The sequence below is a fragment of the Syzygium oleosum genome, unplaced genomic scaffold (genome assembly GCF_021117445.2).
Source record: "Syzygium oleosum isolate NSW1041296 unplaced genomic scaffold, Sole_v2.1 Sole_v2.08, whole genome shotgun sequence".
Lineage (NCBI taxonomy): Eukaryota > Viridiplantae > Streptophyta > Magnoliopsida > Myrtales > Myrtaceae > Syzygium > Syzygium oleosum.
In genome coordinates this window covers 4,884,540-4,911,120 of record NW_026607492.1, presented here as the reverse complement: position 1 = coordinate 4,911,120, position 26,581 = coordinate 4,884,540, and the positions used below count along the sequence as shown (strand labels likewise).

Below are 26,581 nucleotides of genomic sequence, written 5' to 3'. Positions count from 1 at the left end.
CCTAGATAGAGAGAGAGAGAGAGAGAGAGAGAGAGAGAGAGGGACTTTACTTCAATGAAGGCGTGTTTGTTTAGATGAAAGAATTTCATGCGGATTAGTTTTTCTGGACTTGCGCTCGTTTGGTTTACCGAAAATGATCAGTCAATAGAAAACTATTTACAATCAAAAGAAAAATATGCATGCTTGAAATTAAGAAAATGAATCTCCTAAAACCATTTTTCGGAGAAATGATTTCCTGGAAAATGTTTTCCTTTATTGTGGAATCTTTTCCGGAACAAGCACGCTCTAGAATCATTTAATGACGTGAATAATTTAAAAAAAGAGTGGTACCCAGAGCTCGCTTACTTAGGGAGGCTACCTAGCTACCAATACCATTGTTAAATTGAAATGGAGAAAATGACAACACGTGAAGGAAGATAGGATGAAAAATTAGGAGATTTCACTTATTTTTTTAAAGCCTAATTTAAAAAAAAAGCACCAACTTTACCTTGAGTGACAATTATGATCGAACTCTTTTTGCCTCATAAAAAATCACCAACTTTCACTTAAATCTCAATTTTGACTCGAACAATTTGAAAATTTCATATTACGGGGACTAGATTTGAAATTCGAGTAAAAGATAGTGCTTTTTATCAAGACAAAAAAAAAAGTTCAGGCCAAAATTGTCGTTCAAGGTAAAGTTGATGTTTTTTTTTAATTAGCCCATTTTTTTAACGACCGTAGACAATGGCATGTTTGATGTTCTTAGCATAAAAAAAATACCATTCTCGACCGATTTTGCATTCTCATATGCCTATTCTAAGCTTCTAGCGAGAAAATTTGCTAGGATGCTTGATTGATCCAGTAGAAAATGTTTTAAAGCTTAATTGATCGCTCGGAAAGTTGTATGTTACTTATTGGATCATGTGGACCTCATGTAGCCGATGCATTCGCTCGAGGCGAGATCATGTGAAGGAGATGAAGGGGGAAGGGAGAGCATGAGAAGAGAGTGGGGGTTGCAATGTTCAAGACCGGTGGTGTTGGGTTTCGCTACCACGAGCACTTCATCAATACGAGCGTTTGTCTCGACGACTCATAGAGCACGTTCCTTAACATCGTTTGGGTTAACTCCTAGGAGTTGAATTAGACTTAGATTTTACATCGAACGCTCCAGATCGATCAAACATTTAAATGATGATATTTAAATGCGCCTTAATCTTTTATTTTATTTTTTAAAAACCCTTAAATTTTAATCCAAAATTTGAAAAGGGTAAAGCCACCCCCAAATATGCATGCATTTGGAATAATCTTTATTTCTAGTTTTCGGGATGAGCTTCACTTAACATTCAAATAACTAAAATCATCCATATATATATATATATATACGTATATACATACGTATATACATATAACAAATTCGAGTTTTTGTCCAACAAAATAAAAATAAAAAAGGGGTAAATTTTAATACATAAAATTTTGCAAAGTTAATAAAGAGGTACCTAATGGCTTCTTAAGTAGAGGTATGCAAACTTTTCTTTTTTGGGGTTTCAAGATCTTCTTTCCTATAGCAGAAAGCAAGTTTGAAAGAAAGATTTCAGTCCATTTACCCCGAAAATCCCATAAAAGCTTATATATTACATTAATGAAGAAGAAAAAAATCTACTTCTATATGATAGGTAATATTGTAATTCGCACATCAAAATAATTACTATGTAACTTCACTGTCATTCACCTTCTAGATTTCAATTCAACTCTTCCTCATTCCACGACCATTTAAGTTAATCTCTTAAGCGAATCAAATGTGGAAGTGTTTTGCATTTTCTTTTATACATTTAAAGCGTATTTTCATATACTTTTTTTTTTCAAACGCAAGCGCATATTCTTTTTTTTTTTAAAGCTTGTTGGCACGAACAAAAAGCTGAACAACAAAAGGAAAATTAGATTTTCATAAACGGGATTTATACACTCTTTATATACATCTAATCTCTTTCTACCTATTAATTTAAGTTTTTGGACTTAAATTTTTGAACGCGCTCGATGAGGTCCACTTAAGGTCTTAAGGATCTAGAGTCCTCTAAAGAAGACGGGAATTTCAAAAGTTGAAATGACCCATTGAATTGTCCTAAGTTAATAAATTCGAATGCCCCAAACTTTATTCATTTTTTCTTGGCACGTGGCCATATGAACCTCTCGAGGGTCGAGATTCGATGCTTTGCCAACCCCGCTTTGTTTGGTCATACGAAGGTGGGACAAGAAAGGTCACATTCTAATAATTCTATTTTTGTTGTCGACCCCATCAAGAAAACGAGTATGTCGGCGAGAAATTCTGAAATTAGGGTAGAAAAGGAAAGAACGAGAAACAGCATTGGACCACACCATTCAATGTCATTCATTCAAAGGCAAACGAGAATGGTGGAAGCTACTTTAATCAATATTCGACAAAGGTGGGGAACAAGTTCACAAATCACGCCATTTTGGGCAAAATACCAATTGAAGGCTAATATGTCACTAGCATTTGCAAATTGGTTCCATACATCCAGTTTAATCTAATATCTTGTGAGTTATGATTGCAAGAAAACAGTATGGCATTTTGCTTTAATCTGGATGGATAGACATCAAGAATTGATTATGAATGATTTGCTTATGTCTAACCTGCCAGGCAGAGCCTTTTGGCTTAAGCAAAGGATTTGGAATTTCAAAAATTCAGTGCACATCTAAATTGTTCAAGTGATATCTGCAGGACTTTAATCACGATTACTGAGAATATTGGTTCATGGTTAAATAGTTTAGGTCTTTTGTGAATTTTCAATCTGTTCACAGCACTTGAAGAAGCATGGACATTGTTTTTTGTCTTTTTGCTGTGTCTAATAATTGTTAGGTCTATTTATTCATGAATGCGAGTTATAGTCCCTCTTACAACCTAAATGCCACAATTGTAGGTACTTCAAAGGACCCGAGCTGCTTGTTGATTTGCAGGACCATATCTAAACATCTATTGCTGGGTCTTTCATTTATGTAGAATGGCAGGTTTTATACACGACCCAAGTAACTCAAGAGGCCGCGAGGTGAAATGATTGTCGGGTTTTGGGGGCCTGGAAGCTGATCTAGTTGAATCTTGGAGCGAAAGGTGAAGGTCTTTTGAGATCGGCTTGTGGGTTTTGAACTTCTTTCTGCACAGAACTCCGTTCCTGTGTAATCCGCTTCTCGAAGACCATGGCCATTCGTACGCGTTAGAGGCAAAAGTTGAGCTATTTTCCAATAGTTGCAGGCTTTCAGAATAATTAGCGTAATCGGCTGCAATCTCTCGATTTTCTGCGTGTTATTAGAATAAATGGTTTTGATATTAAGTGCCTGACAACGTTAGTGCTGGGGTTCCCTCATTCCATTTGCCTGCACCTGAAGGGTAGTCTCGCAGGTATGAAGCATGAACCGTTTCAACTCAAACTTTAAGCTTTTGCCGAAATTGGCACAGCACTCCGGTTAAATTTTGTTTTGTTTTGCTTTTTCAAACTTGGGTTGGCTGGTTGGTTGATTTTGGCTTCACTGCTTGTGCTGCACAGTCTGAAGAAACTGGCGATACTCACTAGAATGAATTTGATTCTCACTTGGTCGATATTGGGGAGCATATAGTAAAAGAAAAGGTACCAATGGGTTTGAATGATCGTGAACCATGTCACGCCCGAAAAAAAAAACTATGTAGAAATTTTTCTTCATGAGAATTGTCTTCTGCCTTTTGATGTAACTATCTGAGAAAAAAAAAAAAAAAAAAAAAAAAACCCCAAACCTGACCCGACCCGGTCCGGCCCGGCCCGGGCCTTGGGGGTGTACTGTGAACAGGGTCTTGGGTGGGTCTGGGCGGGTCAAGCATGACCCTGTAGGTTTCGGGTCGGGTCGGGTATCAAGAAAGCCCGACCCGACCCGACCCATTGACACCCCTACAATGTCATTCATTCAGAGGCAAACGAGAATGGTGGAAGCTACTTTAATCAATATTCGACAAAGGTGGGGAACAAGTTCACAAATCACGCCATTTTGGGGAAAATTGTCAAATTAGTCCTAAACTTATTGTACGATGGCCAATTTAGTCCTAAATCTTTTCATTTTGTCAATTCAGTCCTAAACCTTTTAAATTCTTGCCAATTGAGTCCTTCCGGTCAATTTTGGCCGGCCGGCGCTGACATGACCGCCAGCCGTCCGGTCAACACTGACGTGGCAATTTTTAATTATTTTTTTTCAATTTTTTAATCTTTTTTTTTCTTTTTTTTTTTTCTGCTTTCTCCCCTCTGGCCGGTTCGGCGACCGGCGGCCGGCCAGAGGGGAGGGCCGGCGAGGCCTCTGCCGGCTCGCCCGCCGCTCGCCCTCGCCGCCGCCACCGGCGAGGGCTAGCCTCACGGCCCCCGGGCCGGGCGAGGCGAGGTTGGCCTCGCCTCGCCGTCGCGACCCAGGCGACGGCGAGGCTCGACCTCGCCTCGCCTCGCCTCGCCTGCCGTCGCTGGATCGCGACGGCGAGGTCGAGCCTCGCCCGGATCCGGCGAGGCTCGACCTCGCCGTCACGACCCGAGGCAACGGCGAGGCTCGACCTCACCGTCGCGACCCGGCGACGGCGAGGGCTCGACCTCGCCTCGCCGGTGGCCGGCGGGGCGAGCCGCGAGGCCTCGCCGCCCTCCCTCTGGCCGGCCCGTCGGCGGCCGAGAGGGAGACAATGAGAAAAAAAAAAAAAAAAAAAAGATTGAAAAATTGAAAAAAATAATTAAAAATTACCACGTCAGCGTTGACCGGACATGGACAGGCCGGCCACGTGCTGACGGATGGCCACAAAATTGGCAGGAAGGACTCAATTGGCAAAAATTTAAAAGGTTTAGGACCGAATTGGCAAAATTAAAAGGTTTAGGACTGAATTGGCCGCCGTACAATAGGTTTAGGACTGATTTGACAATTTTCCCCGCCATTTTGTCTTTCCTTAAGGTGAGTAGACCCTTCGTGGGTGATTGCAGAGATCGGCGGGCCGGCCCCGCGGGGGTACCGACCCGGTCGGGACGGATTCTCCTCTTAAGGAACGGGTGATGGGGATTCGGGCGAGGCGGGACGGAGACGTTAATAGGCCCAAATTGTATATATGTTTCGAAAATTATGTTTTTCATATTTAGCTAACACTTTGATAGATGTATATAGATTTAGATACACTGTTATAAGTAAATTATAATTTCGACACGTTTCTCTCTTTTATACATGAGTTGCGATGAATCTTTTAAACTTTTGTACAATTTGCGATGAATCATTCGAGTCTTTTTTTTCTCTTCCCCCCGCCCCCATTCATGCACGAATCTACACGTGCCGTTGTCGCCAAGTGCAATGGCAAGAAGCGAAACTGCACCTCTCGAAGCGGAGAAGCTCAACAGGGGGCATGCCGAGCGCCGGTGCCCGGAGCACGCGAAAACTATTAAAATATATCTCGAGTTTAAGCCCGTCAACGAAATCTGATCCGAAGTTAATTGTTAATCGGGAAAGTCCGAATATTTTGCGGAACGCTCGAAATCAGGCAAGTGCAGCTTACGGTAACCTTAGTTGGCGAGTTGGAAGTTCATGAAGAAAGAAAACATATGGAAAAATGACACAAATAGTCCCGGAACTTTGACCAAATGTGCAATTTGGTCCTTGAACTTTTAATTTGTTCAATATAGTCCTTAAAGTTTAACCTAATGTTCAATTTGGTCCCTGAACTTTTGATTTGTTCAATGTGGTCCCTGAACTTTTAATATGTGTTCAATTTAGTCCTTGAACTATTTGAAAATGTTCAATATAGTCTTTCCATTAATTCAAGTGCAGGGACTGTATTGAACATTCTCATATAGTTCAGGGACTAAAGTGAACACATATTAAAAGTTCAGGGACCATATTGAACAAATTTAAAGTTCAGGGATCAAATTGAACATTATGTTAAAGTTCAGGGATTATATTGAATAAATTAAAAGTTCAGGAATCAAATTACATATTAAATTAAATTTTAGGGACTATTTGTGTCATTATCCCAAAACATATATGCTTTCTTGAATTTCACATTGGAATCGAAAGTTGGACTTTGACCGTGAAAGAAGACTACAGAGCATAAAATATATTGTTTCCTATTTCTTGAGGAAGAGCACGGCTAATCTCTGAAGAGGAAAGTCCCACCAGGTTGGACTTGTTGACAGAATGCCATTATTTCCTATTCCACACGCCCTCATGCGAGTGCTTGGTGGGCCGTGCAAAGTGAACAAGAAGCACCGTCATTGTGAACGAAGAAGAAAGCGCCGCGTTCGTGAGTGCTTGACAGTGGATGTTTATGTGGAGTCTTGTTCGTGAATTACATCAAAAAAAAATAAGTGTTCAAGCTGATTAAATCTTGTGATAAGATTTGTATGTAATTTTATCGTGAGATCGATATAATTATTTCGTGAAGAATTATGAGGCTAAACACTGCGTGAATTATTGGATGTAATTGAGGCTTGAGAAACACTTAGAGTGTTTGAGTAATTCAAGTGTGGATATAATCTCCGTTATATCGCTTGATTTACGATGAAATTTCATGCTGCTCTTCTCGTGGACGTAGGTCACTACGACCGAATCATGTAAATCTGGTGTCCGATTTAGTTTCTTTATTCTGTCAATTTTATTGTTCGATCGCTTTGACTTCCGCAACAAGAACAGCTAGACAAACAAGCGATGGCGTGAACCGATGGGCGATGGGAACGGGCCATGAACCTGCCAAACGAAGGGAAAGTGCAGGGGCCATTTTCGAAACAATAACGCCAACCCCTTCTTTTTCACATGGAGTGGTGTGATGCATTCGCGTAAACGCGACCCCTATGTTTTGTCCTCGCGCCTTCTCTTTCCCCCCCTTTTTTCCCTCTAAAAAGAAGGCTTCGAGGTCATTGAGTTTGGACCCATAAGTCGTGGATCCATGTGCCAAATGCTCAATAATGGCGAAATAAAGTGGGATTGGTTGTGATCATAATGTCATCGCATGCGTGCACTAACATAGGTGTAGACAACACTAGATGTACGTGCACAAGCAATGGAAGGCGCGCCGCTTAAACATTTCCAAAATCGAACTCGGGACGTCAATTGGGGAGGCGGGTTGGATTGAGCCGAGACGTGGCCCAAGGTCGAGCGTAACTTTGCTATCCGAACACGTCGATTTTCAAGATCTGTGATACCTACGATTCGCCAATTTTCGAAGGGTTAGCAAAGCATCGGCACGGGCCGAAGGAGGTTGAGTTTCGGGTTTTTTTAAGAGATTGAATGAGGATGAGTCGTACATATCGCAAGGCCAATAGTCCCAGTGGTGTGGCTTTGTGCATAAAAATGGAAAGGGCACATGCACATGTATGTTGTCTAGCTTTTTTATTCACTCTTAACATGCCTTAGATTTTACAGAAAAGAAAAGGAACAAATAACTACAAAAAAAAAAACTTATTTATTAATGTGATGTGATGTGTGAATTAAGCAGTTTTTTCTTTTTAAAATAAAAAAATAAAGAATTCTATATAAATAACCCCAAATTGACACATGACAAAATTTTTTGGGACCTAAATAGTTTTATTTCTTATTTTAATCAATTAAGATCCTTTATTGTTTTCTATTGCAGCGCCCCAAGTTGTGCTTTAATATATATATACACACACACATTATTTTTGGTCATATGCTTTAATTTACATTAAGCAGTTGAAACCGTACAAAAATTCGAAATTTGATACGGAATAATTTATGAAATTCGATCTTTTTTTTTTAAAATTTTTAATTTTTAATTTTCACATCATAATCAAGTGAATTGCGAGAATTTGGTATATCATCGAAATTTGATATCGAGAGCATACAATAACCAAAATCCATCCACGATAACAAGTATTTCCCAAGAATGCAAAAAGTCGTTGAAATTAAGGATTCGTTTGTTCAGCGGAAGTAAATGATTTGTAATTTTTTTTATTTAAAATGATTGCTTGTATAGCTCGAAATAATTAGCCAATAAAAAAATATTTTTACTATTGACTACAACTTATGTCTAAACAATTTTCGTGGACGATGAGAATATTTTTCGCTTATTCATTTCCGTTAGCGATACAAAAGCGATCGTTTTCAAAAAAATATTTCCCAAATCGTATATTTTTCGCGAAACAAACGTAGCATAAAAGAGAAAGATATCGATTCCATTATTGTGCCGGTCCACGGGGCCTGAGTGCATGTGCTTTTAAACTAGCCAGCAAAAAAATGAAATATGGCAATCTCCAATTTAGTTTATGTTACGTGCACGAATGATTGTACACGTAACAAAAAAGGGTCCAAATTGTACTAATGAGTATGCATATTCTGTGTACGAGTGATTCTATACGTCACGGAACGATCCAAATTGTACTAATACTTGACTTTGGCATTGCAATACTTGGAATTGCAATACTTGACTTTGGCATTCGTGGACAAATCTATTACCCCGAAAGGCAAAATCGGGATAACATTCTCGCGCGCATCTCGTTGCCGTCGCGCATCGCTTGCTTCGATTAATCAATTGAATTTACGGCTCCCAAGGTATTCCTATATCATTTAGGTGCGTTTGGTCGTCGGGATTTCTAAACGGGATAGAATTTGGATAGGATAGGATAAGAAATCACGGGATTTCTTCATATCCCGTCCACTTGCTTGTGGTGGACTACGGATTTAAAGTCGGATAGGATAATTTTTATTTTATTTTTTGCTATTCACGGGTCCAGAGAGTCGGTGAAGGAAAAAAAGCGAGAAATTTTTTGGTGAAAGCGCACAAGGTGTGGGGATGAAGATGACGGCGTGGAGCGTAGGATTTCTAGAAAAATAGGCATTAGAAATCCTATCCGGGTCTATCCTACCCTTCCCCGGATTCCGCTTATCATCCCGTGAGATATAACTATCCATGAATTTACAGCTCCCAAGGTATTCCTATATCATATATTGTTTGGAAAATTAGATGGATGATTAGGATGTATTTTATAGATGACGGGTCTCCTTTTCAAATTGTCTAGACATAAATGTAAACACGCAAAAATGAGAAAATTCTCGCCAATGAAATTAGTAATTCTCGCGACCCTCAAACCGCCCGCCTGCCTGCTCACGGACCTCAATTCCTTCCTGTCAATGGGGAGCACAAGCCACACTCCAATATGCAACTTATTAGCTTAAACTCTCGAGCGAAGGTTACTCCAATTGGATATGTCGATAGACTCGGACATGAGCCGATTCTCCCCGGCAATTATTAGTCCGCCGCAGAAAAGGCACGTGTCCTATTTTCAATGTCGCACGAGGATTGCGGGGAATAAACTATCCCATCTCATAAACTAATAGAAAAATATTCATTAACTTACGAAATGAGTCTCGGGAACTAGTAGAGGTGTCACGTGATATTGAAGAAGCAAAATTTATTCGTTGCATGTTCTATAGTATTTTTTTATATGTTATTGCTTTTCATAGGTCGCACATGTTGCGGCACAAATCCTGAAAGCTAGACAAACATGTCCTTTCTCGCCATCGTGGCCGAGCGGGGAACGCCAGCCAGATGATTCGACACTGCTAGTGCTTTCCCTTTGTCCCTCCACTTCTCTGTTCTTATGGCGCCACAGCTGTTTCGCGTTCTCGGCAGTGGATGGATGAATGGTGAAGAAGAGTAGGCGAGGAAGAGACATCATGGCGAATTGGCGATGAACATTGGCTGGCTCCGAGCCTTGTGGGGCTAAGTGGGCCCTCAAGGCGCTTCCGAGGATGGCATTCGATGTCTGCACGGCTCGCGTCGCGTGGTCGCTTTCGCTGCCATGCTGACAGGGTCGGGATGGGTTCCACTGCACGGCAAACCGAACCAGCTCGAGTCATACATCAAAAAAAGATTCCGAATTTGAAAGTGGAAACTTGAGTTTTGGTAGTTATGTTGCAGAGAATGAGAGTGTCGTGCTGATGGAAAATCTTAGAGTGGTCCAGTGCTGGGATGGTACCACAGAACAGTTAGCTGGTGAAGGGGGATGAATGGCTTCGCTTTCGTGGATCCAAGAAGCGAACTGTGGTGCGATTGCTTTTGCTTCCGCTACCGAACCGGGTTTCGCTTTCTCGATTTGCAGCTCTACATTTTTCGCTAGCGACGAAGTGACCATGTATTTCTCTGTTTGTCTGTGATTGGCATACAGGTTTTCTCTAAGTGCGAGGTCTTCATCCAGTTGTTCGTTGTCAATGCGGGTATATATCTCCGTAGGGTCATATTTGTTACCGTGCAAGCGACGTATCGACATCTTTGCGGGTGTTGAACAAGCGCATAATGTTTCACTGCTCATGTTAAAGTAGCTTCAGTTGAGTGAAGTTGCCCAAAGAGTAAGATTCTGCTTGAAGGAGTTCCAAAAACTTTCGGCCCCATTGATTTCCGTGCTGGGAAGCTAATGTTTCAGAAATATGCTCGACGTATATGATGTGCCGAACCCAGTTTCCTGGTAGATTTGGGAGGAACGGGTTTCATAGTCATGCTCCAGTCTGTTCTTCTACATGATTTCGAGTTATATCCATTTTTCTTCTTTTCTCTGCTCTTTGGACAATCAAAACCGACATGGCACTACTAGTTACGCGAGTATCAAACAGAAAGCAAAGCATATACGCATCTTGAGATGATTGCCTCTGCTTACTGATTAAGCTAATTGGCGTAGCCTGTTGCATCATCTTTAGTGAATATCTCTTCAGTTTATTAGTATGGTTATACATGAAAAATGCACACTATAATGCAATATTTATAGCCTGTATCCTTAAAATAACTCGATCCTGTCTCTAAACTGTTCTGGTATTGTCCTGCAGAAATTTCAGCTATGGGATTTTGGGACCTCTTTGTCGTGGCGCTGATGCCTGTTTTGAAGTTGCTCATCATCACGGGAGTCGGTCTAGTACTTGCATTAGAGCGCGTAAATCTCCTGGGACCAAATGCGCGGCACTACCTTAACGATGTAAGTAGTCCCTTCTCATTTCATTTCCTAATCCTGGTATACCCGGGGCCAAATCTTAGACATTCATAAGCCCCCGACTTTTTCGAGCAACCTGCAAATCTCAGAATCTTGTCGATGCTCTTTATTTTTCCTCTCCCTGCACTGGATATTATCCCAGGAGACTATTGCTTTCTATGTCTTGGTTTGCTTGCTTTCTGGTTAGGACTAACAATAGCCAATCTCCATTTGACAGCTTGTGTTCTATGTGTTCGGTCCTGCGCTTGTCTGTAGCTACTTGGCGGAGACTGTTACACTGGAAAGCTTGGAGGAACTGTAAGTTCGCTTGGGATCATTCCTTCGATGGCACTGTCTCTTTTGTGTATTGTTCTCACTTTCCCGCTATTTTCATTTTACTTCATAGGTGGTTCATGCCGGTGAACATCCTGCTCACATTCGTAATCGGCTCGTTGCTTGCTTGGATAGTTAACATCATCGCAAGGACTCCTCAACACTTGCGAGGTCTCGTCATGGGGTGCTGCGCTGCAGGTACACGCCTTTCTAAGATACTTCTCGAGAGTCAGTTTGGACTATTTAGTCATGCCCGCCAAAGCCGAATATATCACCAACCAAACCTTTTCAGAAACCAAGTATACTACGTTTGTCTCAGGTCGTTGTCCCTGACATTGATCAAGCGGATGAGCAAACTTAAGCCCCGTGAATGATGTATTCCCGAGAAGACCATCCGCTGAATCTCTCTTGATCCCTCCATCTCTACCACTAGCTGATGAATAATCTGATTGTCTCTGCACAGGAAATTTAGGAAACCTGCTTCTGATCATCATCCCAGCTGTCTGTGACGAGTCGAATAGTCCCTTTGGAGATTCGACCACGTGCACCACCAATGGAGACACTTACACTTCGCTTTCCATGTCGGTACGTTCTGCTCTGAGAGGACGGATGTGTATGCTAGTTGGTATGTTCTGAAATGATGATCTGTGTGAAATTTCGCTGAATCGTTTCGAAAGTATCTTCTAAAGTGGTACAAGTCCTCTTCCTTAAAAGTCGACCTAGTGTCTATGGAGCAGAGAAGAATACTAATGGGGCACGGCGCAAGCACTTCAAATTTCTAAGCAAATTCTTCCACTCGAGTCTCCGCTTTTTGACATTAATTATCCCGGTCTGCAACCTCTCTGCTGGTGCAGATAGGAGCGATCTATATATGGTCTTATGTCTATGTCATCATAAGCATATCCGCAAATAAAGGCACAAGTACGCGAGATGAGAACGGGAGCAGCATAAAGTCTTCCGGGCAGACGTCGGAAACCCATGCAGAGAGCACTACCGAACCGCTTCTTCATTCCATAACCCTCGAAGAAAGTTCAGCCCCAGTCGATTCTTCTATCGTGGAGTCTGAGGAAAAGGTAAAGGGCCTCTGAATGTCCTTATGCGACGGCTCTGTCTCTGAGAACTCTGCTTGCTTAGTTCTCGACTCGAGTGTGAAGATAGTCATCGTATTGGATAAACTTCATTCGTCTGGCTTAAGTGGGATAGCGATTTACGGGTTCTATCTGCCGCTTTGCAGGAGACTTTCCTCCAGAGAATTAGGAAGAAGGCTAACATGCTCACCTGTGGAATGGATCTGAAGATGTTACTTACTCCGATAACAATTGGAGCGGTAAATGCCACGTCCCGATGCCTCTCTTACTGGCCATTTGCATCTTTTCTCGAACGTCATAACAATGCTTAAAAGCGAAGAACAATGGAGGATGCGCCTAATCGGATTTTCGAAATGTTTCCTTTGGACACAATTGAAGCGACAATCTCCTTAATTGTTGGCTATGTATCTGCATCGATGCTTCGAACGATTCATTTCTTTCCAAATCGCAATGCTTCAAATGAGCTATTTTTCTTTCCAAATTGGATCGGCCTAAGGTGAGGGGGGGCCGTCTGACAATGCGCTTTTCTTGTGTAGATCATCGGGTTCGTCATCGGGATAGTCTCCCCAATCCGTGATGTTCTCATCGGCGACGATGCTCCTCTCCACTTCATCGAGAGCTCCATATATTTACTGGGGTATAGTACACACTGCTTCTGGCTTTCTTGTGATGTCTAAAGCTCTCGTCTACTTCCAGCGACAATGCGTAGCTTTGTCATGTTGCTTGCTGTAGTAAAGTATCTCATAGGAATGTATTGCTAGTTCTTATCAACTACTGCAGTAGCTTCATTGGTGACTAAAGTGGCGCCTTATCTCTGACGAAAAGGTTGCTGTCGACACACATACTTCGATCTTGACACTCTCCGTTTGTTTCCGTGTCCGATCCGCAGGGAAGCTTTAGTCCCGTCGCAGACTCTCATAGTCGGAGCGAACCTCCTCAGAGGTATCTAATTTTCGCGAGATAAGTCGCTTATGCCTCGATCATCATCGCCTCATCTAAACATGCATGAAGGCCTTCTGTCGATTCTCCTCCTCCCAGCAGTTCATTGTTCTGCATTACCATTTGGATTCTTTTTCTTTCCCCTCCTTGCTCAGGGCTGCGGAGATCGGAAGTGAACGTCGTGGTGATTATAGGGGTCATACTCGCGAAATACGTCGCCATGCCGATCATCGGCGTCGGGGTCGTCAAAGCCGCATCCCATTTCGGGCTCGTGGGGTCCGACCCGCTGTTCCAGTTCGTTCTCATGCTTCAGTTCGCACTGCCGCCCGCCATGAGCGTTGGTACGCGTCCGGGCTCCGAGGAAGCTTCGCGTTCGGATCCGGTTTTCGAGTCTCTCTATCCATTCATGCTCTCTTCCTGTATGCTGCAGGTACGATCACGCAGTTGTTCGGGGCTGGCGAGGGCGAATGCTCGGTGGTGATGCTGTGGACTTATGCCGTGGCAGCTTTCTCGTTGACTCTTTGGTCAACCTTCTTCATGTGGCTCGTGGCCTGATTTCTTTTTTTTTTTTTTTTTCTTTTTGCGAATTTTGTACGCAACTATTTCAGTATCTATTTCGACACCATTTCGATTTTTTTCTTCACTTACCAGTCATTTATTTTTCTGTGGCTTCTGAATTTTGAGTTTGATTTAAATTCCTGTTTTTTTTTTGTTCTTTCAAATTTTTTTTTACTTAATCACACATCATAAAAGCAGGGAAAAATACCACCAAAAATCCTAAATTATGCCACTTGTGACAAATTTACCCTGAATTTTTTGATGACACGAAAAATCTCAAATTATGCCACTTTTGACAAATTTACCCCTGAACTTTTTTTTGTGACATGAAAAACCCAAAATTATGCCACTTGTGATACATTTACCCCACAATACTTTGGCCCAAGGACATTTTCGTCTTTTTTTTTCTTTCTTCTCTTTTCCCTCTGCCATGGCCGGCGGAGGGAAGTCGGCAAGGGCAACCCTCGCTGGCGTTGGGGTGGGGCGAGGGCGACCCTCGCCGGTGTCGGGCAAGGGCAGCTCTCGCCCAACTCAGGCGAGGGTCACCCTTGCTGGATCTGGCGAGGGCAACCCTTGCCGGCATCGGGCAAGGGATGCCCTCACTCGACGTCGGCGAGGGCGGTCCTCGCCTAGGCGAGCGAGGGCGATCCGACGTCAGCGAGGGTCGTCCTCGCCAGATCCGGCGAGGGCAGCTCGAGCCCCACCCCAATGCCGGCGAGGGCCGCCCTTACCGACTTCCCTCTGCCATGGCCGGCGGAGGGAAGAGAGAAGAAAGAAAAAAAAATAGAAAAAGACGAAAATGTCATTGGGCCAAAGTATTATGGGGTAAATGTGTCACAAGTGGCATAGTTTAGGGGTTTTTAGTGTTACAAAAAAAAGTTCAGGGTAAATTTATCACAAGTGGCATAGTTTAAGGTTTTTCGTGTTACAAAAAAAAGTTCAGAGTAAATTTGTCACAAGTGGCATAGTTTGAGGTTTTTTGTGGTATTTTCCCTAAAAGGAGCGAAATCTCGGTGGTTTGCGAGCATACTCATTGGTGTAATGAATTAATTGGAGACGATATTATTTTGTATGTTCATCTTACGAGAATCGTGTGATTTTCTATTTATTTATCGATATTTTATTATTGTCCAATTTTTTTTCCTTGAAATCTCCCATATATCCAGTTGATTTTTGCTTCTAGAATTTCTCTCTCCTAAGCAAGCCCCGAGCCCGAACAAGAATGACTGATCTAAATCTAGATATGATGTAGGATCAAAATAAAGAATTATGAGTATATAAAAGAAGTGACCGCTATCGAAAATTTACCAAAGAAATAACAATTTGGATATAAGTTTTCCTAAATTTAATTAAATATAAAAATATTTTAATAATATAGGTTAGACTGAGTATAAGTCATTAAATTTTATTTCATGGAAACATGTTAATTTGGATCAGACTATTTTCAACTCGACCCAAATCTATCCATTTGACAGATCTAGTTAAACCCAGCCAAGCCCGGCCTAGGGACATCGTAACGACCCGACCCGACCCGCTGTAACTAACTCCACCTTGCTCTATTGGCTCTGCAACATTTTCAGTTACGCGGTGGTGCCAACGTGCCAATCAGCCACCCCTGCCAAGCGTCTCTTCTTCGCTCACCTTCTCCTTCCCCGCCGATCACCACCACTTCTTCTTCTGCTCGTCCTCTTCTCCAAATGTGACTTCTCGAGGGCCTTCCTCGCATGCGTTCTTTCTGCGGTTCTCTCCCCCGTGCCTCCAACTCCACCGCCGTCGTCTCGTTCTCAGCGCTCCTCGCTTCGTTCGGGACTCCGCCGGAGCTTCGATTCCGGGACGGCATTGCATCGCTGCGGTAATCATCTCTTCCGTTTCGCCTGCGAGCGCGCGCGTCGCGTCGTTCGCAGCCGTCGTTCACTGTCATTTGCCACTCGTTCGCACGGGCACGAGTCGCGCATGCGGGCGAATACTTGGATGGCAGCGCTGATGAATATTTACGGGTTCTCTTTGTCTCTTTTGTCTCGCCGAGATATGGAAAAGTTCGCGTGTGTTAGTCTGGAATCGCTCGTCGCTCATCGTTAATGGTGTGTAGGAAGTGGCGACTTCTTCGCTTAGGAGTTTACTGTGCTGTGCTTGTTGGTTGGTAATGGTAGCTCGTCGCTTGGTAAACTTGCAGTTCTAAACATCAGAGTTATCTGCATATCTGTGCGCTCGATGATACCATTTGGTATCACCACTGTTCTCTTTCTTGCGGTACACTCTGAGTTTCACCTGAACTTCAATCTCTCTGTTGCATCTGCTTGTAAGTGTGGATGGGGTTGAAATTGGTGCCCCAAGTGAATTTGCACAAGATGTTCGATCTAAAATTACCAGATTACTCTCTTAACTTTTATTGAACTGCTAGAGTGCAATCTTAGTACCATTTTACCAGTTTCCTCATGCACTCGGGTCAAAGTTCTGTGCTTTGCTCTGGGATCCATGCCCACTTTACACTCGACCGAGGATGAGTTTCTGATCGAACTTCTGTTGATTTATCCGTAGAAGAATGAAACTGCCCATGACTCAATAATGCATTTTGTTTCATAAGGAAGTACAAGAGGGAGGTTGAGACCTGGGAAATTCCTCCATGGCGCTGGTGCTGCTGGATATTTTCGTTGTTGCGCTGATGCCGGTTTTGAAGGTCCTTCTGATTACCGCTCTTGGTTCTCTCCTTGCAATTGCGCAAGTAGATATACTGGGGGAAGAAGCGCGAAAGCATTTGAATAATGTAAGTTCCAGATGTTCCTTTTTTTTCCAACCTTAAGCTGACCATACATTAGTGCTGTTGATTGCATGTCCAGAGTAATTACTTGATTGGCTACTGAAATTTTTACGATCATTGTGATTACAAAAAGGATGGTAACTAAAGAGTATAGTTCTGGAAATCAAGTTAACGAAATTGATGCTCCTTTATAGTGGTTCCTTTATATCGCATCTGTCTGTGATTTATTGATATAAGGATAACATTAGGTGTTGGATACTGACCTATTAGATCACTCTTACCTAGCTTGACAAGAAATACCTTTTATGAGTCTATACTTACATGCGTGATGTATGGAAATAAAGGCTACTGTTAGTTTTCGAATATAGAGATATGTTCTTGTAATAATACAAGTCGTCAGGTACAAAAGGTAGAGTGAGCTTTTTGACATGTACAACAATTGAAGTGTCATTCCAAATCTTATGTACAGAATTCTGAAAAATTGTTGGCGCCATTCCTTTGGACTCAGCAACTAAATTCCTAATCAAGATTAACTCAAATGCTGTTTTTGTCTAACAGATTGTGTTTTTTGTCTTCAATCCCGCGCTTGTGTTCAGCTACCTGGCCAAATCTATAACATACAAAAGCATGGCTTTGTTGTAAGTTGCACACTACCAATGTCTATTTTCCAAATACATGTTCTTTTATAATGGTTTTCCAGGAGTAAATGTCCGCAAATCCATGTAGGTGGTTCATGCCATGCAACATTCTTCTTACGTTCATTCTTGGCTCAGCACTTGGATGGATGATTATAAGATTCAGTAGGGCTCCTGATCATCTGCAAGGCCTTGTCTTGGGATGCTGTGCAGCAGGTAAGCCTTCGTCAGATTTATGACTCTTACACCGGAATGATCTTTTCTTTGGGCCAGTACAACAAAGAAGATTCATAATTATGGTGTACAACTTGTGAAATAGCAGCAACAATGGAATTGGAAAGTGTTCACCAACAAAAAGACGCCAACCTCTTGCTTCAGCGGTATCCACTGTTTAGTTTGTCTGGAGAAGAGCGATTTTCAGAAGAAAGTGAAATGTCATTTCTGAAAAATTCAGACAGAGACGAAACAAAACTATATATTTTGGTTTATTTTGGTTTGAAGTGTTTAGACCAAATTTAGAATATTTTGTTTTTAAATTTGAAAACAAGATTGTAGTGTAAAATCCAGTTTCAAAATGCTTAATATGTAAGTAGAAAAGTCTAGTTTTGCAAATGATAATTAATGTTTTAACGGCGATAGGTTTTACTCGTAGAAATAATAAGATCCTTATCTCTTTATCAGAAACTTTTAGTGAGAGAGGATAAAGATAAAAGTGGTTACCTTTGTTTTGAGCTTTCTTATTCCTGTAATGCTTGGATGTATTTGTTAAGGTGGGGTATAAAACCATGGCATTGATACAATGGACATACTGCATTATAAATGTTCCATTCTCTAGTAATTGATTCCAATAGGACTCTCATTCCACTTATAGCATGCTCTGAACAGGCAATCTGGGGAACATGCCGCTGATTATCATTCCAGCAGTTTGCAGAGAAAAAGGCAGTCCATTTGGTGATCCTGAAAGCTGTAATACACATGGAATGGCATATGCTTCTCTATCTATGGCAGTATGACTGATTAATTTTGTTCTAATCAATATCACTAGTCGTAACAATAATTAGAGGTTATAGTTCCTTATTTTCACTATGTTATATAAACTAGCATAGGGCACTGCAAATTCTTTCTCATTAGAAACTACTTGAAATTGTGATTTCAGATTGGAGCCATTTACATGTGGTCATATGTATACAACATAATGCGCATATTTTCAAGTAGGAGCTGTCAGGGATCTGAACCTGATGTTTCCATGCCCTGCATTCACTCTGCTGGAGAAAACAGAAACCCATTGAAAATTCAAAAGTCGGAGCTTCTTCCTCTACAGCAGTTCTCATCAGTCGAAGATCATGTTGAAGTTGATGTCTCAACATTCGAGGGAACGAGAAAGGTTCATTCACCTTCTGATTTGCTGCCTGTCTATCTGCAATTGTTAAGTTGCCTCTGTCTGAAAACGATTAGAAATCCTCAATTGGGACTCTATCTAAGCACACGGGATAGTCGAACCTCTTTGGTTTTTAGGCCATAGTTAACTGCTAGTGGCTAAGTTTCGGTATTCTAATAATATGAAAACAGTTATAATGGAAAATGTTATGGCTTAATCCTCCAGCATGTCCTCCAGGCTGCACGCAGTTTAACTACGTGACAATGTAAAGTGAAAAGCATTAACTGTTTGCACCTGCAAGCACTTACTTTCAGAGAAAATTGATGTTTAGACACTCCTTTAGCTAGAAACATGGTTAAGCAGCACTAGTTGCAATTAACAAAGCATGCACTTATAGTCGTTTTTTCTATGAGTAATACCGCCTAAAAATGACTTGACTGTGCTTTGAAGAAGTTGATAGCTGTTCAACTGCCACTTTCTATTTCTTCCAAATTTACATGGCAGTAGATAGCAGCAAAGCTGACTCTTTTAGGCTTCATAATCAGGTTCATGTTCCAGCCGAGGTAAAGAAATTTCTGAGAATGGTATGGACAAACATCAACCCAAGAACGCTATTTGCACCTTCAACTATTGGAGCGGTATGCTAATTGTCCGTATTGTTGGAATTCCCATACTTCGTAGATAGTAGATGATGAGAGGCATAAAATTACATAAATCTAAAACCATATGGAAGTTAGGGTCATCCAATTAATTTCCAGACAACCTTGTGGAGATTATGCTAAAAGTTTCTCACTATTACTGGGGAATGAATATCCATTGAATGGTATTACCTCCTAACAATTGATAATCGATTTGATTTCCTAGAGAAGTAACCCATAATTTTGGAGTCGGTGAAACATCGTGTGTTCTATAACCATCTTAGGATGATACAGCTATTGAAACTCTATTTTCTCATGCAGCTCATAATAGAGGCTTTTAGTGTGAGAGAAGCAAGGTGGCAAGAAGGAGAAAAACATCGCATGACGTGCCTATGGTGTTGACTAACAATAGATTTTTATTTCTGATGTGATCTTTCACATAAGAAACTACACTGCGTTATGCATTCTCAATTTATGGAGCTATAGTTTGATACTGTTGTTTTCCTTCTCCTTTTTCATAGAGAAAGTTTACTATATTTCAGATTTAACACAAGAGACTTCTGTGCAGATTGTAGGTTTCATAATTGGCACTACGCCTCTACTCCGAAAAGCAACTATAGGTGATAGTGCTCCTCTTCATGTGGTTCAGGATTCGGCATCACTCTTGGGGTATGTACTATGTATCCTTTCCTGATGGTTTTTTCCAATGCTTTTGGTGGTGTATGCTCAGTCTGATGTCATCTATTTGAATGTTAGGAATTGCTATATAGGAAAACATGAATTTAGCAACGAAAACAAATTAATGATCTGTAAATGTTTGAGTGCCTTAAGCGATGAAATGCTTACACAGAACTGCTTAATGGTTCCTTGCATATGTTTTGCATGAATGCTGACTCTTCGGTACTTCAATCTGCGGGTCTGCCACCTTGGAATCCCAATTTCTTCTTTGTATTTTTTACTTGCTGTGCTGTGGTAAATTGAAGAAATATTATTTCTAAGCCAAAGTTGCTTCATGTTCTCATTTTGACATGGATAAAATAACTTGCCACTACCTTAAAACTGTCGGACAAACTTTGCTTCTCCGTTTGTCTGTGATGGTGTTAGACCAGTATGAATCATTATGATAGCATTGGTCAAGAGTATTTGACTGAATAAGAAAATTGGCAGTCCTGCATTAACTTATCATTCTTTGAAGAAAACACTGTGACTGAGCATTCAAAAGTTTGCAGCCGCTGCAGGATATGATCATACAGACTGGAATCTTACGTCACCTTTGATTGCTCAGCCCTTCTGTATTGGGAAAAACCAAGGGATCTGCGACCCTTGAGCAATCAAATTCTAGCAAATGCATTTATCACCATGGGTTGTTTTCTCATGTGTAGTCCTTGTATGCCTCCAGGGATGCAGCCATTCCAACCGTCACATTAATACTGGGTGCTAATCTTCTCAGAGGTAAGCGCTTCTATTATCTGATTTGTGTTCACTTCTCTACTGTCTGGTTCTCTTTTCGTATTTGGACGCTAAAGCAGTATATATTTGGTGTCTAGGTCTCAAAGGATCAAGTATACACCTGCCAGTCGTCATTGGGATCTTAGCAGTTCGGTACATTGCCTTGCCATTGTTGGGCATGGTGATTGTTCGAGGGGCAGTTTATTTGGGTTTGGTGCAATCAGATCCCTTGTATCAGTTTGTTCTTCTACTTCAGTTTGCGCTGCCTCCAGCCATGAATATAGGTAAGGACGACAATTCACTGTTTAACGTTCACTTTATCATCCTTTTGTTTCTCAAACTTGTGGGAACGCCTTGTGGATAGGATATAGTAAGCAAATTACCAATTCTTTGAGGTTGTTTTAATGACAATGGTTTGAAGTACTATGAGGCTGAGCTCTTTTACATGTAAGTATGACAATGTGGGTAGGACAAGAAAACATGCCTTTGTCCTTATCAAACAAAGCTTCAGGCTTCTCTGAGTAAACTGGGAGAAAGTATGAGGAGGAGAGCAATGAGACAGCGGAAAACAACGCTCCATCTGCTATATGGATGATTTCCTTCCTCACTAGTGATCATTTTTCGGTTATGGACCTTCAATTTCAGCGTCGATCTTGTTTTATCATACCATAGATTTAGTTAAAACCATCTTATCTGAACAGACTCGTTATTCTCGATCGGCAGGAACAATGACCCAACTATTCGGAGCTGGTGAGGCGGAATGTTCTGTCATTATGCTGTGGACTTATGTTTTGGCAGCAGTTTCATTAACACTTTGGTCGGCATTCTTTATGTGGCTTGTGTCATAGGAATATTCTTTTCTTTGGCCGATATTTTTGTCATGTACAAGGATGCTTTCCAAGTAAGAGAACAATGGTAAGAAGAAACGTGACCTTACACAAGATCAAGATCAAACCAAGAAATTCTCTCATTCTGCGGTAACCAAGGACCGCAGAACCCTCAATTCTCAGTCGGACATGGAGTAAGTATTATTGTCCGAGATCGATGATTTTCTCAGTTCTTGCATCATTTTGCCAGAATGAAGTTCATGAATTTCCAAGAATTGGTTTTCCATCTTGAGATTGACAATTCAAAAGACAGAGAAGTTAGTTCATTTATTTTTTGGGCAAGTGAGAGTAACTGATATATTCTACTCGATTCGATGTACAGTATCAGCCCTCCGTTATCAGTAGCATTAGAAAGGCACCCTTTTCGGTTTGAATGTGTATCGCTCGACTGTGAACTTCTTTTGACGGAATGCCGGGCCATGTATTGCGCATTTAGTTGCGGATAGCGCATGCTGGACTTAAGACATTACGTAAGAGAGACAACTATGGAACTTCCATTGAACAGCTCTCCATTGGATCTTCCATAGAACAGCTCTCCATTTCCAGTTTCCTGGAGGAGACTACCGTTGTTAAATACGTTATGTAATTACACTGGCCATTTCCGCTTCGGAATTGAATGGAACCAAACAAACCCCGATCGGTCGGTGGAGTGTGCAGTGTGCACCAAAAACAGAGTAAGTACTCGGTCTAGACTGGGTGGTATAAAGTACCTCAATCATATATATTCCATACACATCAAAAGATGGATTCTACTGTTCCGTTTTAAAAAAATGAATTTTTGCAAACTTTTATTTACAAACTTTTGGGGGGGGCGAGCAGTGTCGCCCCAGGGTTTACCTCCGGCTGTCGGCCGTGCGGGGTTCCCTAGGTTACCAAAAAAAAAAAAAAAAAAAACTTTTGTTTGTGTGACTCGTCGGCTTTCTCTCATTAGGATATCTAAAAGTTTTAATTTACCAACTTCCATTTAAGTTGCTTACAAACCATTGTCAAAGATAACCTTTTAATTCACGAGAAGAAAGAGAGGGACTGCCTTTACTTCTTCCAAATGTGCAGTATTATCTTATAATTGTGATAATGGGCATCCTTCAAACAGGGCTTTGAAGGATCTTATTGACTTTGGTGTAAATATTCAATGCCAAATACTCAGAAACCTTTCTGACTTGCTACGGTGACTTGATAAGCATCGATAGGAAGTGCACTTTTGGTCGCGATCAGCTCAAAGAACTTTCAGCTGAAGATCAGGATGCCCGAGTCGCCCTTTGTGCCACTCGAAAAGATCTCTCATCGCTTCGACAAACTGACTGTGAACTTCGTTTACCTGAATTTGAGTGAGAGCAAATACCGTGAAGACTCCGGCGAGTCATAACAGAGAGAGAAGCCGGCCTTCAAGAAAACAGAGCGAAACCAGGACTAGTCTACTTGTCCTGGTAGTGGCAAAACAGTAGCCAATCTTGCATGAACGGTCTCAAATTCAATCCTTCCTCTGGTTTAGAACATGCTCTTATTTGCCTTCCTAATGAACACTTGAATATTACATAATCACAAAGCAAAATGCAATTAGTATTCATACCTCTTCAACGGTGGGGTTCGGATTTCTCTTGAACTCAATCGGTTTCCCTACCACCACATGCATCGGCTGCTGGAAGGGTAAGGGAGTCCTGTATGTGAGCAGAGAACCATGTCAAAGACAACGAGGCGAACTGAGCGCGCAATATACACATCTCCGATAAAACTTACCCAAGAATTCCCCAAAAGAAAATCGGGGTGAACTTGAAAGCCCTGGAGAATTGCAAGAAAATCCTCCCGCTGGGCTTCCACCACTTATAGACATGCGACTGCATGTATGCCGAGCAATTCAGAAAGAGAAACGGAAATGAGGACCGGGAAAAGAAGTTCCCAACTTATTGAAACAGAATGCACAATGTGTAATCACCAGTTATAGTCCATGCTTGAACATGGATTGGATGGGAGCACAAAAGCATAAAATCATTCAAACAAATGGATGCAGAAAACTAAGGAAAGCACGATGAAATCCCAAGCTGTCAAACATGGAAAAGAGAAAAAATGAAGATAAAAGGAGAAGCGAAAAGAATAGTACTTGACCATAGCAGATCACTGGAACTAGCGGTCGGCCTGTCTCCATTGCTATGCGGATGAATCCTCTTCTAGCTTTGAGGAATGCAATCTTCAAACAGTGTGAGGCAATGTTAGTTTGAGTCCACAAAGTCACATCAAAAGCTGAACTGTTAATCATCCTTCCCTGCCTGTGCACTAGGGGGTCGATGTATGCGCTTCTTATGATTCAGTGTCTCAAATTTTGCTAATTGGATAGATTGTTCACTCTTTTGGCAGCATAAATCTAGTCAGACAGTAGACAATCCTAGGACTAGAGGTAGTGTGGTGTTCTTTGAATGTCCCGCAGTGCAATATGATTTGGTGTACCAAATTACGCTAGTTGGATATTTTGTTCACACTTTTTGCAGCATATATCTAGTCAGACAGTAGATAATCCTAGAATAGAGGTAGTGTGGTGTTCTTCAATGTCCTGCCATGCAATTATCTCCCTCCTAAACATAAAAGTACTTCGATATCAATGACAAAAGGCAGTAAATTTCCAAGTGTTTATTTCAAGGACATCTTTGTGTGTTGATGGAGCGCAGCAATGAATATGCTATGGCAGAGCAACAAATCTTCTCTAAATATGACAACTCAACTCCAGAAAATTTTCATAGCAATTCTCCCTTCTCTCTCTCTCTCTCTCAAAATAGTGTTCAATTTTTGCTGTCCCCTTCCCAGGAAATAGCATTAACACAATGTTATGACAGAGGTGAAAGAGAATCTTTTTCAGGGTATGATCCACGGTAGTCCCACGGCAGTCTTACTGGGACGTGGAAATTGCTGCTATCAGCTATTGCTCCATGAACCAGGAAGTGAGGCACTTAGCGACATGCCACTTGCAGAATCATGTTGACTGTGGTATGAGAAACTGCGTAGCTAAAACGGAAAAGCTATTTTGTAGAATGAAACCCAAACCATGCATGTTAATTGCAGGCAAGAGACTTCTAAACAAGTAGGAATCCAAGTAAATGAGATAACAATTGAAACTGAACGAAAGAGTTGAGAGGACACGGACCTCGAAGTCGTGCTCCATAAGAAATGTCTCTTGAACACCACCGGGCACAATGATACAGCTACAACCGGCTTCCAAAAGGGAAACAAAATTTTTCCTTGTTGCTGGTGTGAGACCCAACCATGTCCAGATGTGCCTCACAATTGGTGTATAGAAGACCTAATAAGTAATAGATATTGAGAGGCACAGTAAAAGGTTTCGTAAGAACATAGAGTGCACATGACCAAGGATGGAATATTTACCGCAGTACTTGCGAGGACTTTAATCTTGGGGAGAGGCATGAACCCGGTGAGGTCAGCCAGCGCAATGACACCAATCGGCAGAACCGAATGCGGTTCATAGCCGAAAACTGCAAGGATAAAAGCACTACAATTTCAGTTACCCCATTGGAAAAACTAGGAGAAACAGATTCAAAAGGTCATCGTGCTAGTTTCGTCGAAAAGGTCTCTGGAAGATATATCGAACATCGACAGCCTACCATGTGGGAGTCAAGAACAGAGCCCTACCATTTTTTTAGAAGTAATGCAAAACATCAACCCACAAAGCCACGAGTCTTTGAAAGCATCGGATTGTGTACGAGGAACAGAGGAGCGCTCATATAGTACAATAAAGCGGAGCACAAGACCTCACGCTCAATAACCAAAGTGCACTGGTATAATCTACCAGACTCTTCATCAGTCAACTAACATTTCACTTAGGCAGTAGTTAATTCTCTTTTAACAGAGTTTAAGAAACACAAAACGCCAACTGATTTTCCATTTTCAAAGGGCAAACTACAATATTAAGGACTGGAATGGAACTGACCATAAGCCTGATTTGGATCGAAGGCTGTTATATCCTCCACGTGCAGAGTCAGTGGGAAATAGCGGCAAGCATGCTTACATATGTACCTGCAAAAAGAAAAAGTCCAAACCCACCTTCAAAACCACGAAACTAAAAATAGCAACAAGTCAACAACACTGCATCAATCCAAAGAAATCACACAGAGAGACCAACTGAGAAAACCCACCTGGACAACTTTCGCCCAACTTTGCTCTGATCATCTATGGGAATCACCATACAAGCCACGAGGAAGCCAACCACTCTGGCCCATCCAAAAAGCCAGCAGAAAGCGAAACCACGAACGAAAGTGAATATATTTAAACCCCAAAAAGAAGAAGTAGAAGAAGAAGAAGAAGAGGCGGAGAGACAGAGAGAACTAACAGGAGGGCTTTGGAGAGAGGAAGGAAGAGGAGAGAGAACAGGACGAGTATGGCGTCGAAATGGATCGCGCCGAGCCATATCAGCAGCGCCGTGACCGTGTGCAACACGCTCGACGACGGGAATTGCTCTCTCCCGTTGAAGACTCGAAATTTCTCGGTCTGCTGCTGACGATTCATCACGCTCTCGTCACCCACCATCACTGCCGAAGATTGATAAGCCACAGAACTATAATTCTTGCTCAAGAGATTGGCTCCCTAGCGTTGTTTGTGTGCTATGATGAATAGCGAGAGGCGATGTTGTTCGGGGTTGATTCATCTGGAGAACTTATATAGACGGCGTCTCGGGCTTTCCAGACGAAACACGGTCCTCCGCCCTCCTCCATGCATGGTTGCGTGATCACCGATTCCTCTAATAATTTCAAGAAGAGACAAAACTTATCAGAAGAGAAAAAGATGAGCTCCGATTGTTTTTTCTCTGTTGTCGCTGTTCATCTCGGAGTACCGAGTGGCCACGACATTCGGTAGAGGAAGCTTTTGCTCCTTCTGGACATTAGAGATTCACCTTTCGTTTGGCATCTTCCTGTTCACCGACGAGAGGACAAGAACTCGACCCTCTTCCGCTAATCCAGAAAAATCA

The 26,581-nt window shown here is 41.8% G+C and overlaps 3 protein-coding genes across 7 annotated transcripts; 2 read left to right on the top strand and 1 right to left on the bottom strand.

Moving 5' to 3' along the window:
• The first annotated feature begins 9,591 nt into the window (after positions 1 to 9,591).
• Positions 9,592 to 13,952, top strand: LOC115688329 (protein PIN-LIKES 3-like). 4 transcript variants are annotated; one of them, XM_030614131.2, is made up of 12 exons: positions 9,592 to 10,033; positions 10,158 to 10,338; positions 10,810 to 10,955; positions 11,188 to 11,267; positions 11,356 to 11,480; positions 11,746 to 11,867; positions 12,137 to 12,355; positions 12,517 to 12,609; positions 12,907 to 13,007; positions 13,260 to 13,312; positions 13,465 to 13,650; positions 13,740 to 13,952. In XM_030614131.2, exons 3-12 carry the CDS (start codon positions 10,821 to 10,823, stop codon positions 13,862 to 13,864), a joined length of 1,239 nt encoding a protein of 412 aa, XP_030469991.1. In that variant the 5' UTR covers positions 9,592 to 10,033; positions 10,158 to 10,338; positions 10,810 to 10,820; the 3' UTR covers positions 13,865 to 13,952. The 4 variants fall into 4 exon arrangements, with proteins under 4 accessions (XP_030469991.1, XP_056169556.1, XP_056169557.1 ...); XM_056313581.1 differs by having other exon boundaries at positions 9,597 to 10,033; positions 11,746 to 11,871; positions 12,141 to 12,355; XM_056313582.1 differs by having other exon boundaries at positions 9,597 to 10,036; positions 11,746 to 11,871; positions 12,141 to 12,355.
• Positions 13,953 to 14,819: 867 nt separating this feature from the next.
• LOC115683992 (protein PIN-LIKES 3-like) lies at positions 14,820 to 21,887 on the top strand. The gene is made up of 11 exons (XM_056314010.1): positions 14,820 to 15,719; positions 16,452 to 16,631; positions 17,184 to 17,263; positions 17,352 to 17,476; positions 18,146 to 18,267; positions 18,417 to 18,644; positions 19,184 to 19,276; positions 19,845 to 19,945; positions 20,676 to 20,728; positions 20,824 to 21,009; positions 21,449 to 21,887. The coding sequence occupies exons 2-11, from the start codon at positions 16,491 to 16,493 to the stop codon at positions 21,571 to 21,573; spliced, it is 1,254 nt and encodes a 417-aa protein (XP_056169985.1). The 5' UTR covers positions 14,820 to 15,719; positions 16,452 to 16,490; the 3' UTR covers positions 21,574 to 21,887.
• Positions 21,888 to 22,581: 694 nt separating this feature from the next.
• On the bottom strand, positions 22,582 to 26,581 carry LOC115687305 (diacylglycerol O-acyltransferase 2D-like). 2 transcript variants are annotated; one of them, XM_056313634.1, is made up of 10 exons: positions 26,507 to 26,581; positions 25,946 to 26,353; positions 25,752 to 25,826; positions 25,547 to 25,632; positions 24,985 to 25,091; positions 24,746 to 24,901; positions 23,711 to 23,797; positions 23,350 to 23,447; positions 23,183 to 23,270; positions 22,582 to 22,930 (listed from the first exon to the last, which is right to left on the bottom strand). In XM_056313634.1, the coding sequence occupies exons 2-10, from the start codon at positions 26,140 to 26,142 to the stop codon at positions 22,829 to 22,831; spliced, it is 996 nt and encodes a 331-aa protein (XP_056169609.1). In that variant the 5' UTR covers positions 26,143 to 26,353; positions 26,507 to 26,581; the 3' UTR covers positions 22,582 to 22,828. The 2 variants fall into 2 exon arrangements, with proteins under 2 accessions (XP_056169609.1, XP_030468682.2); XM_030612822.2 differs by lacking the exon at positions 26,507 to 26,581 and having other exon boundaries at positions 25,946 to 26,459.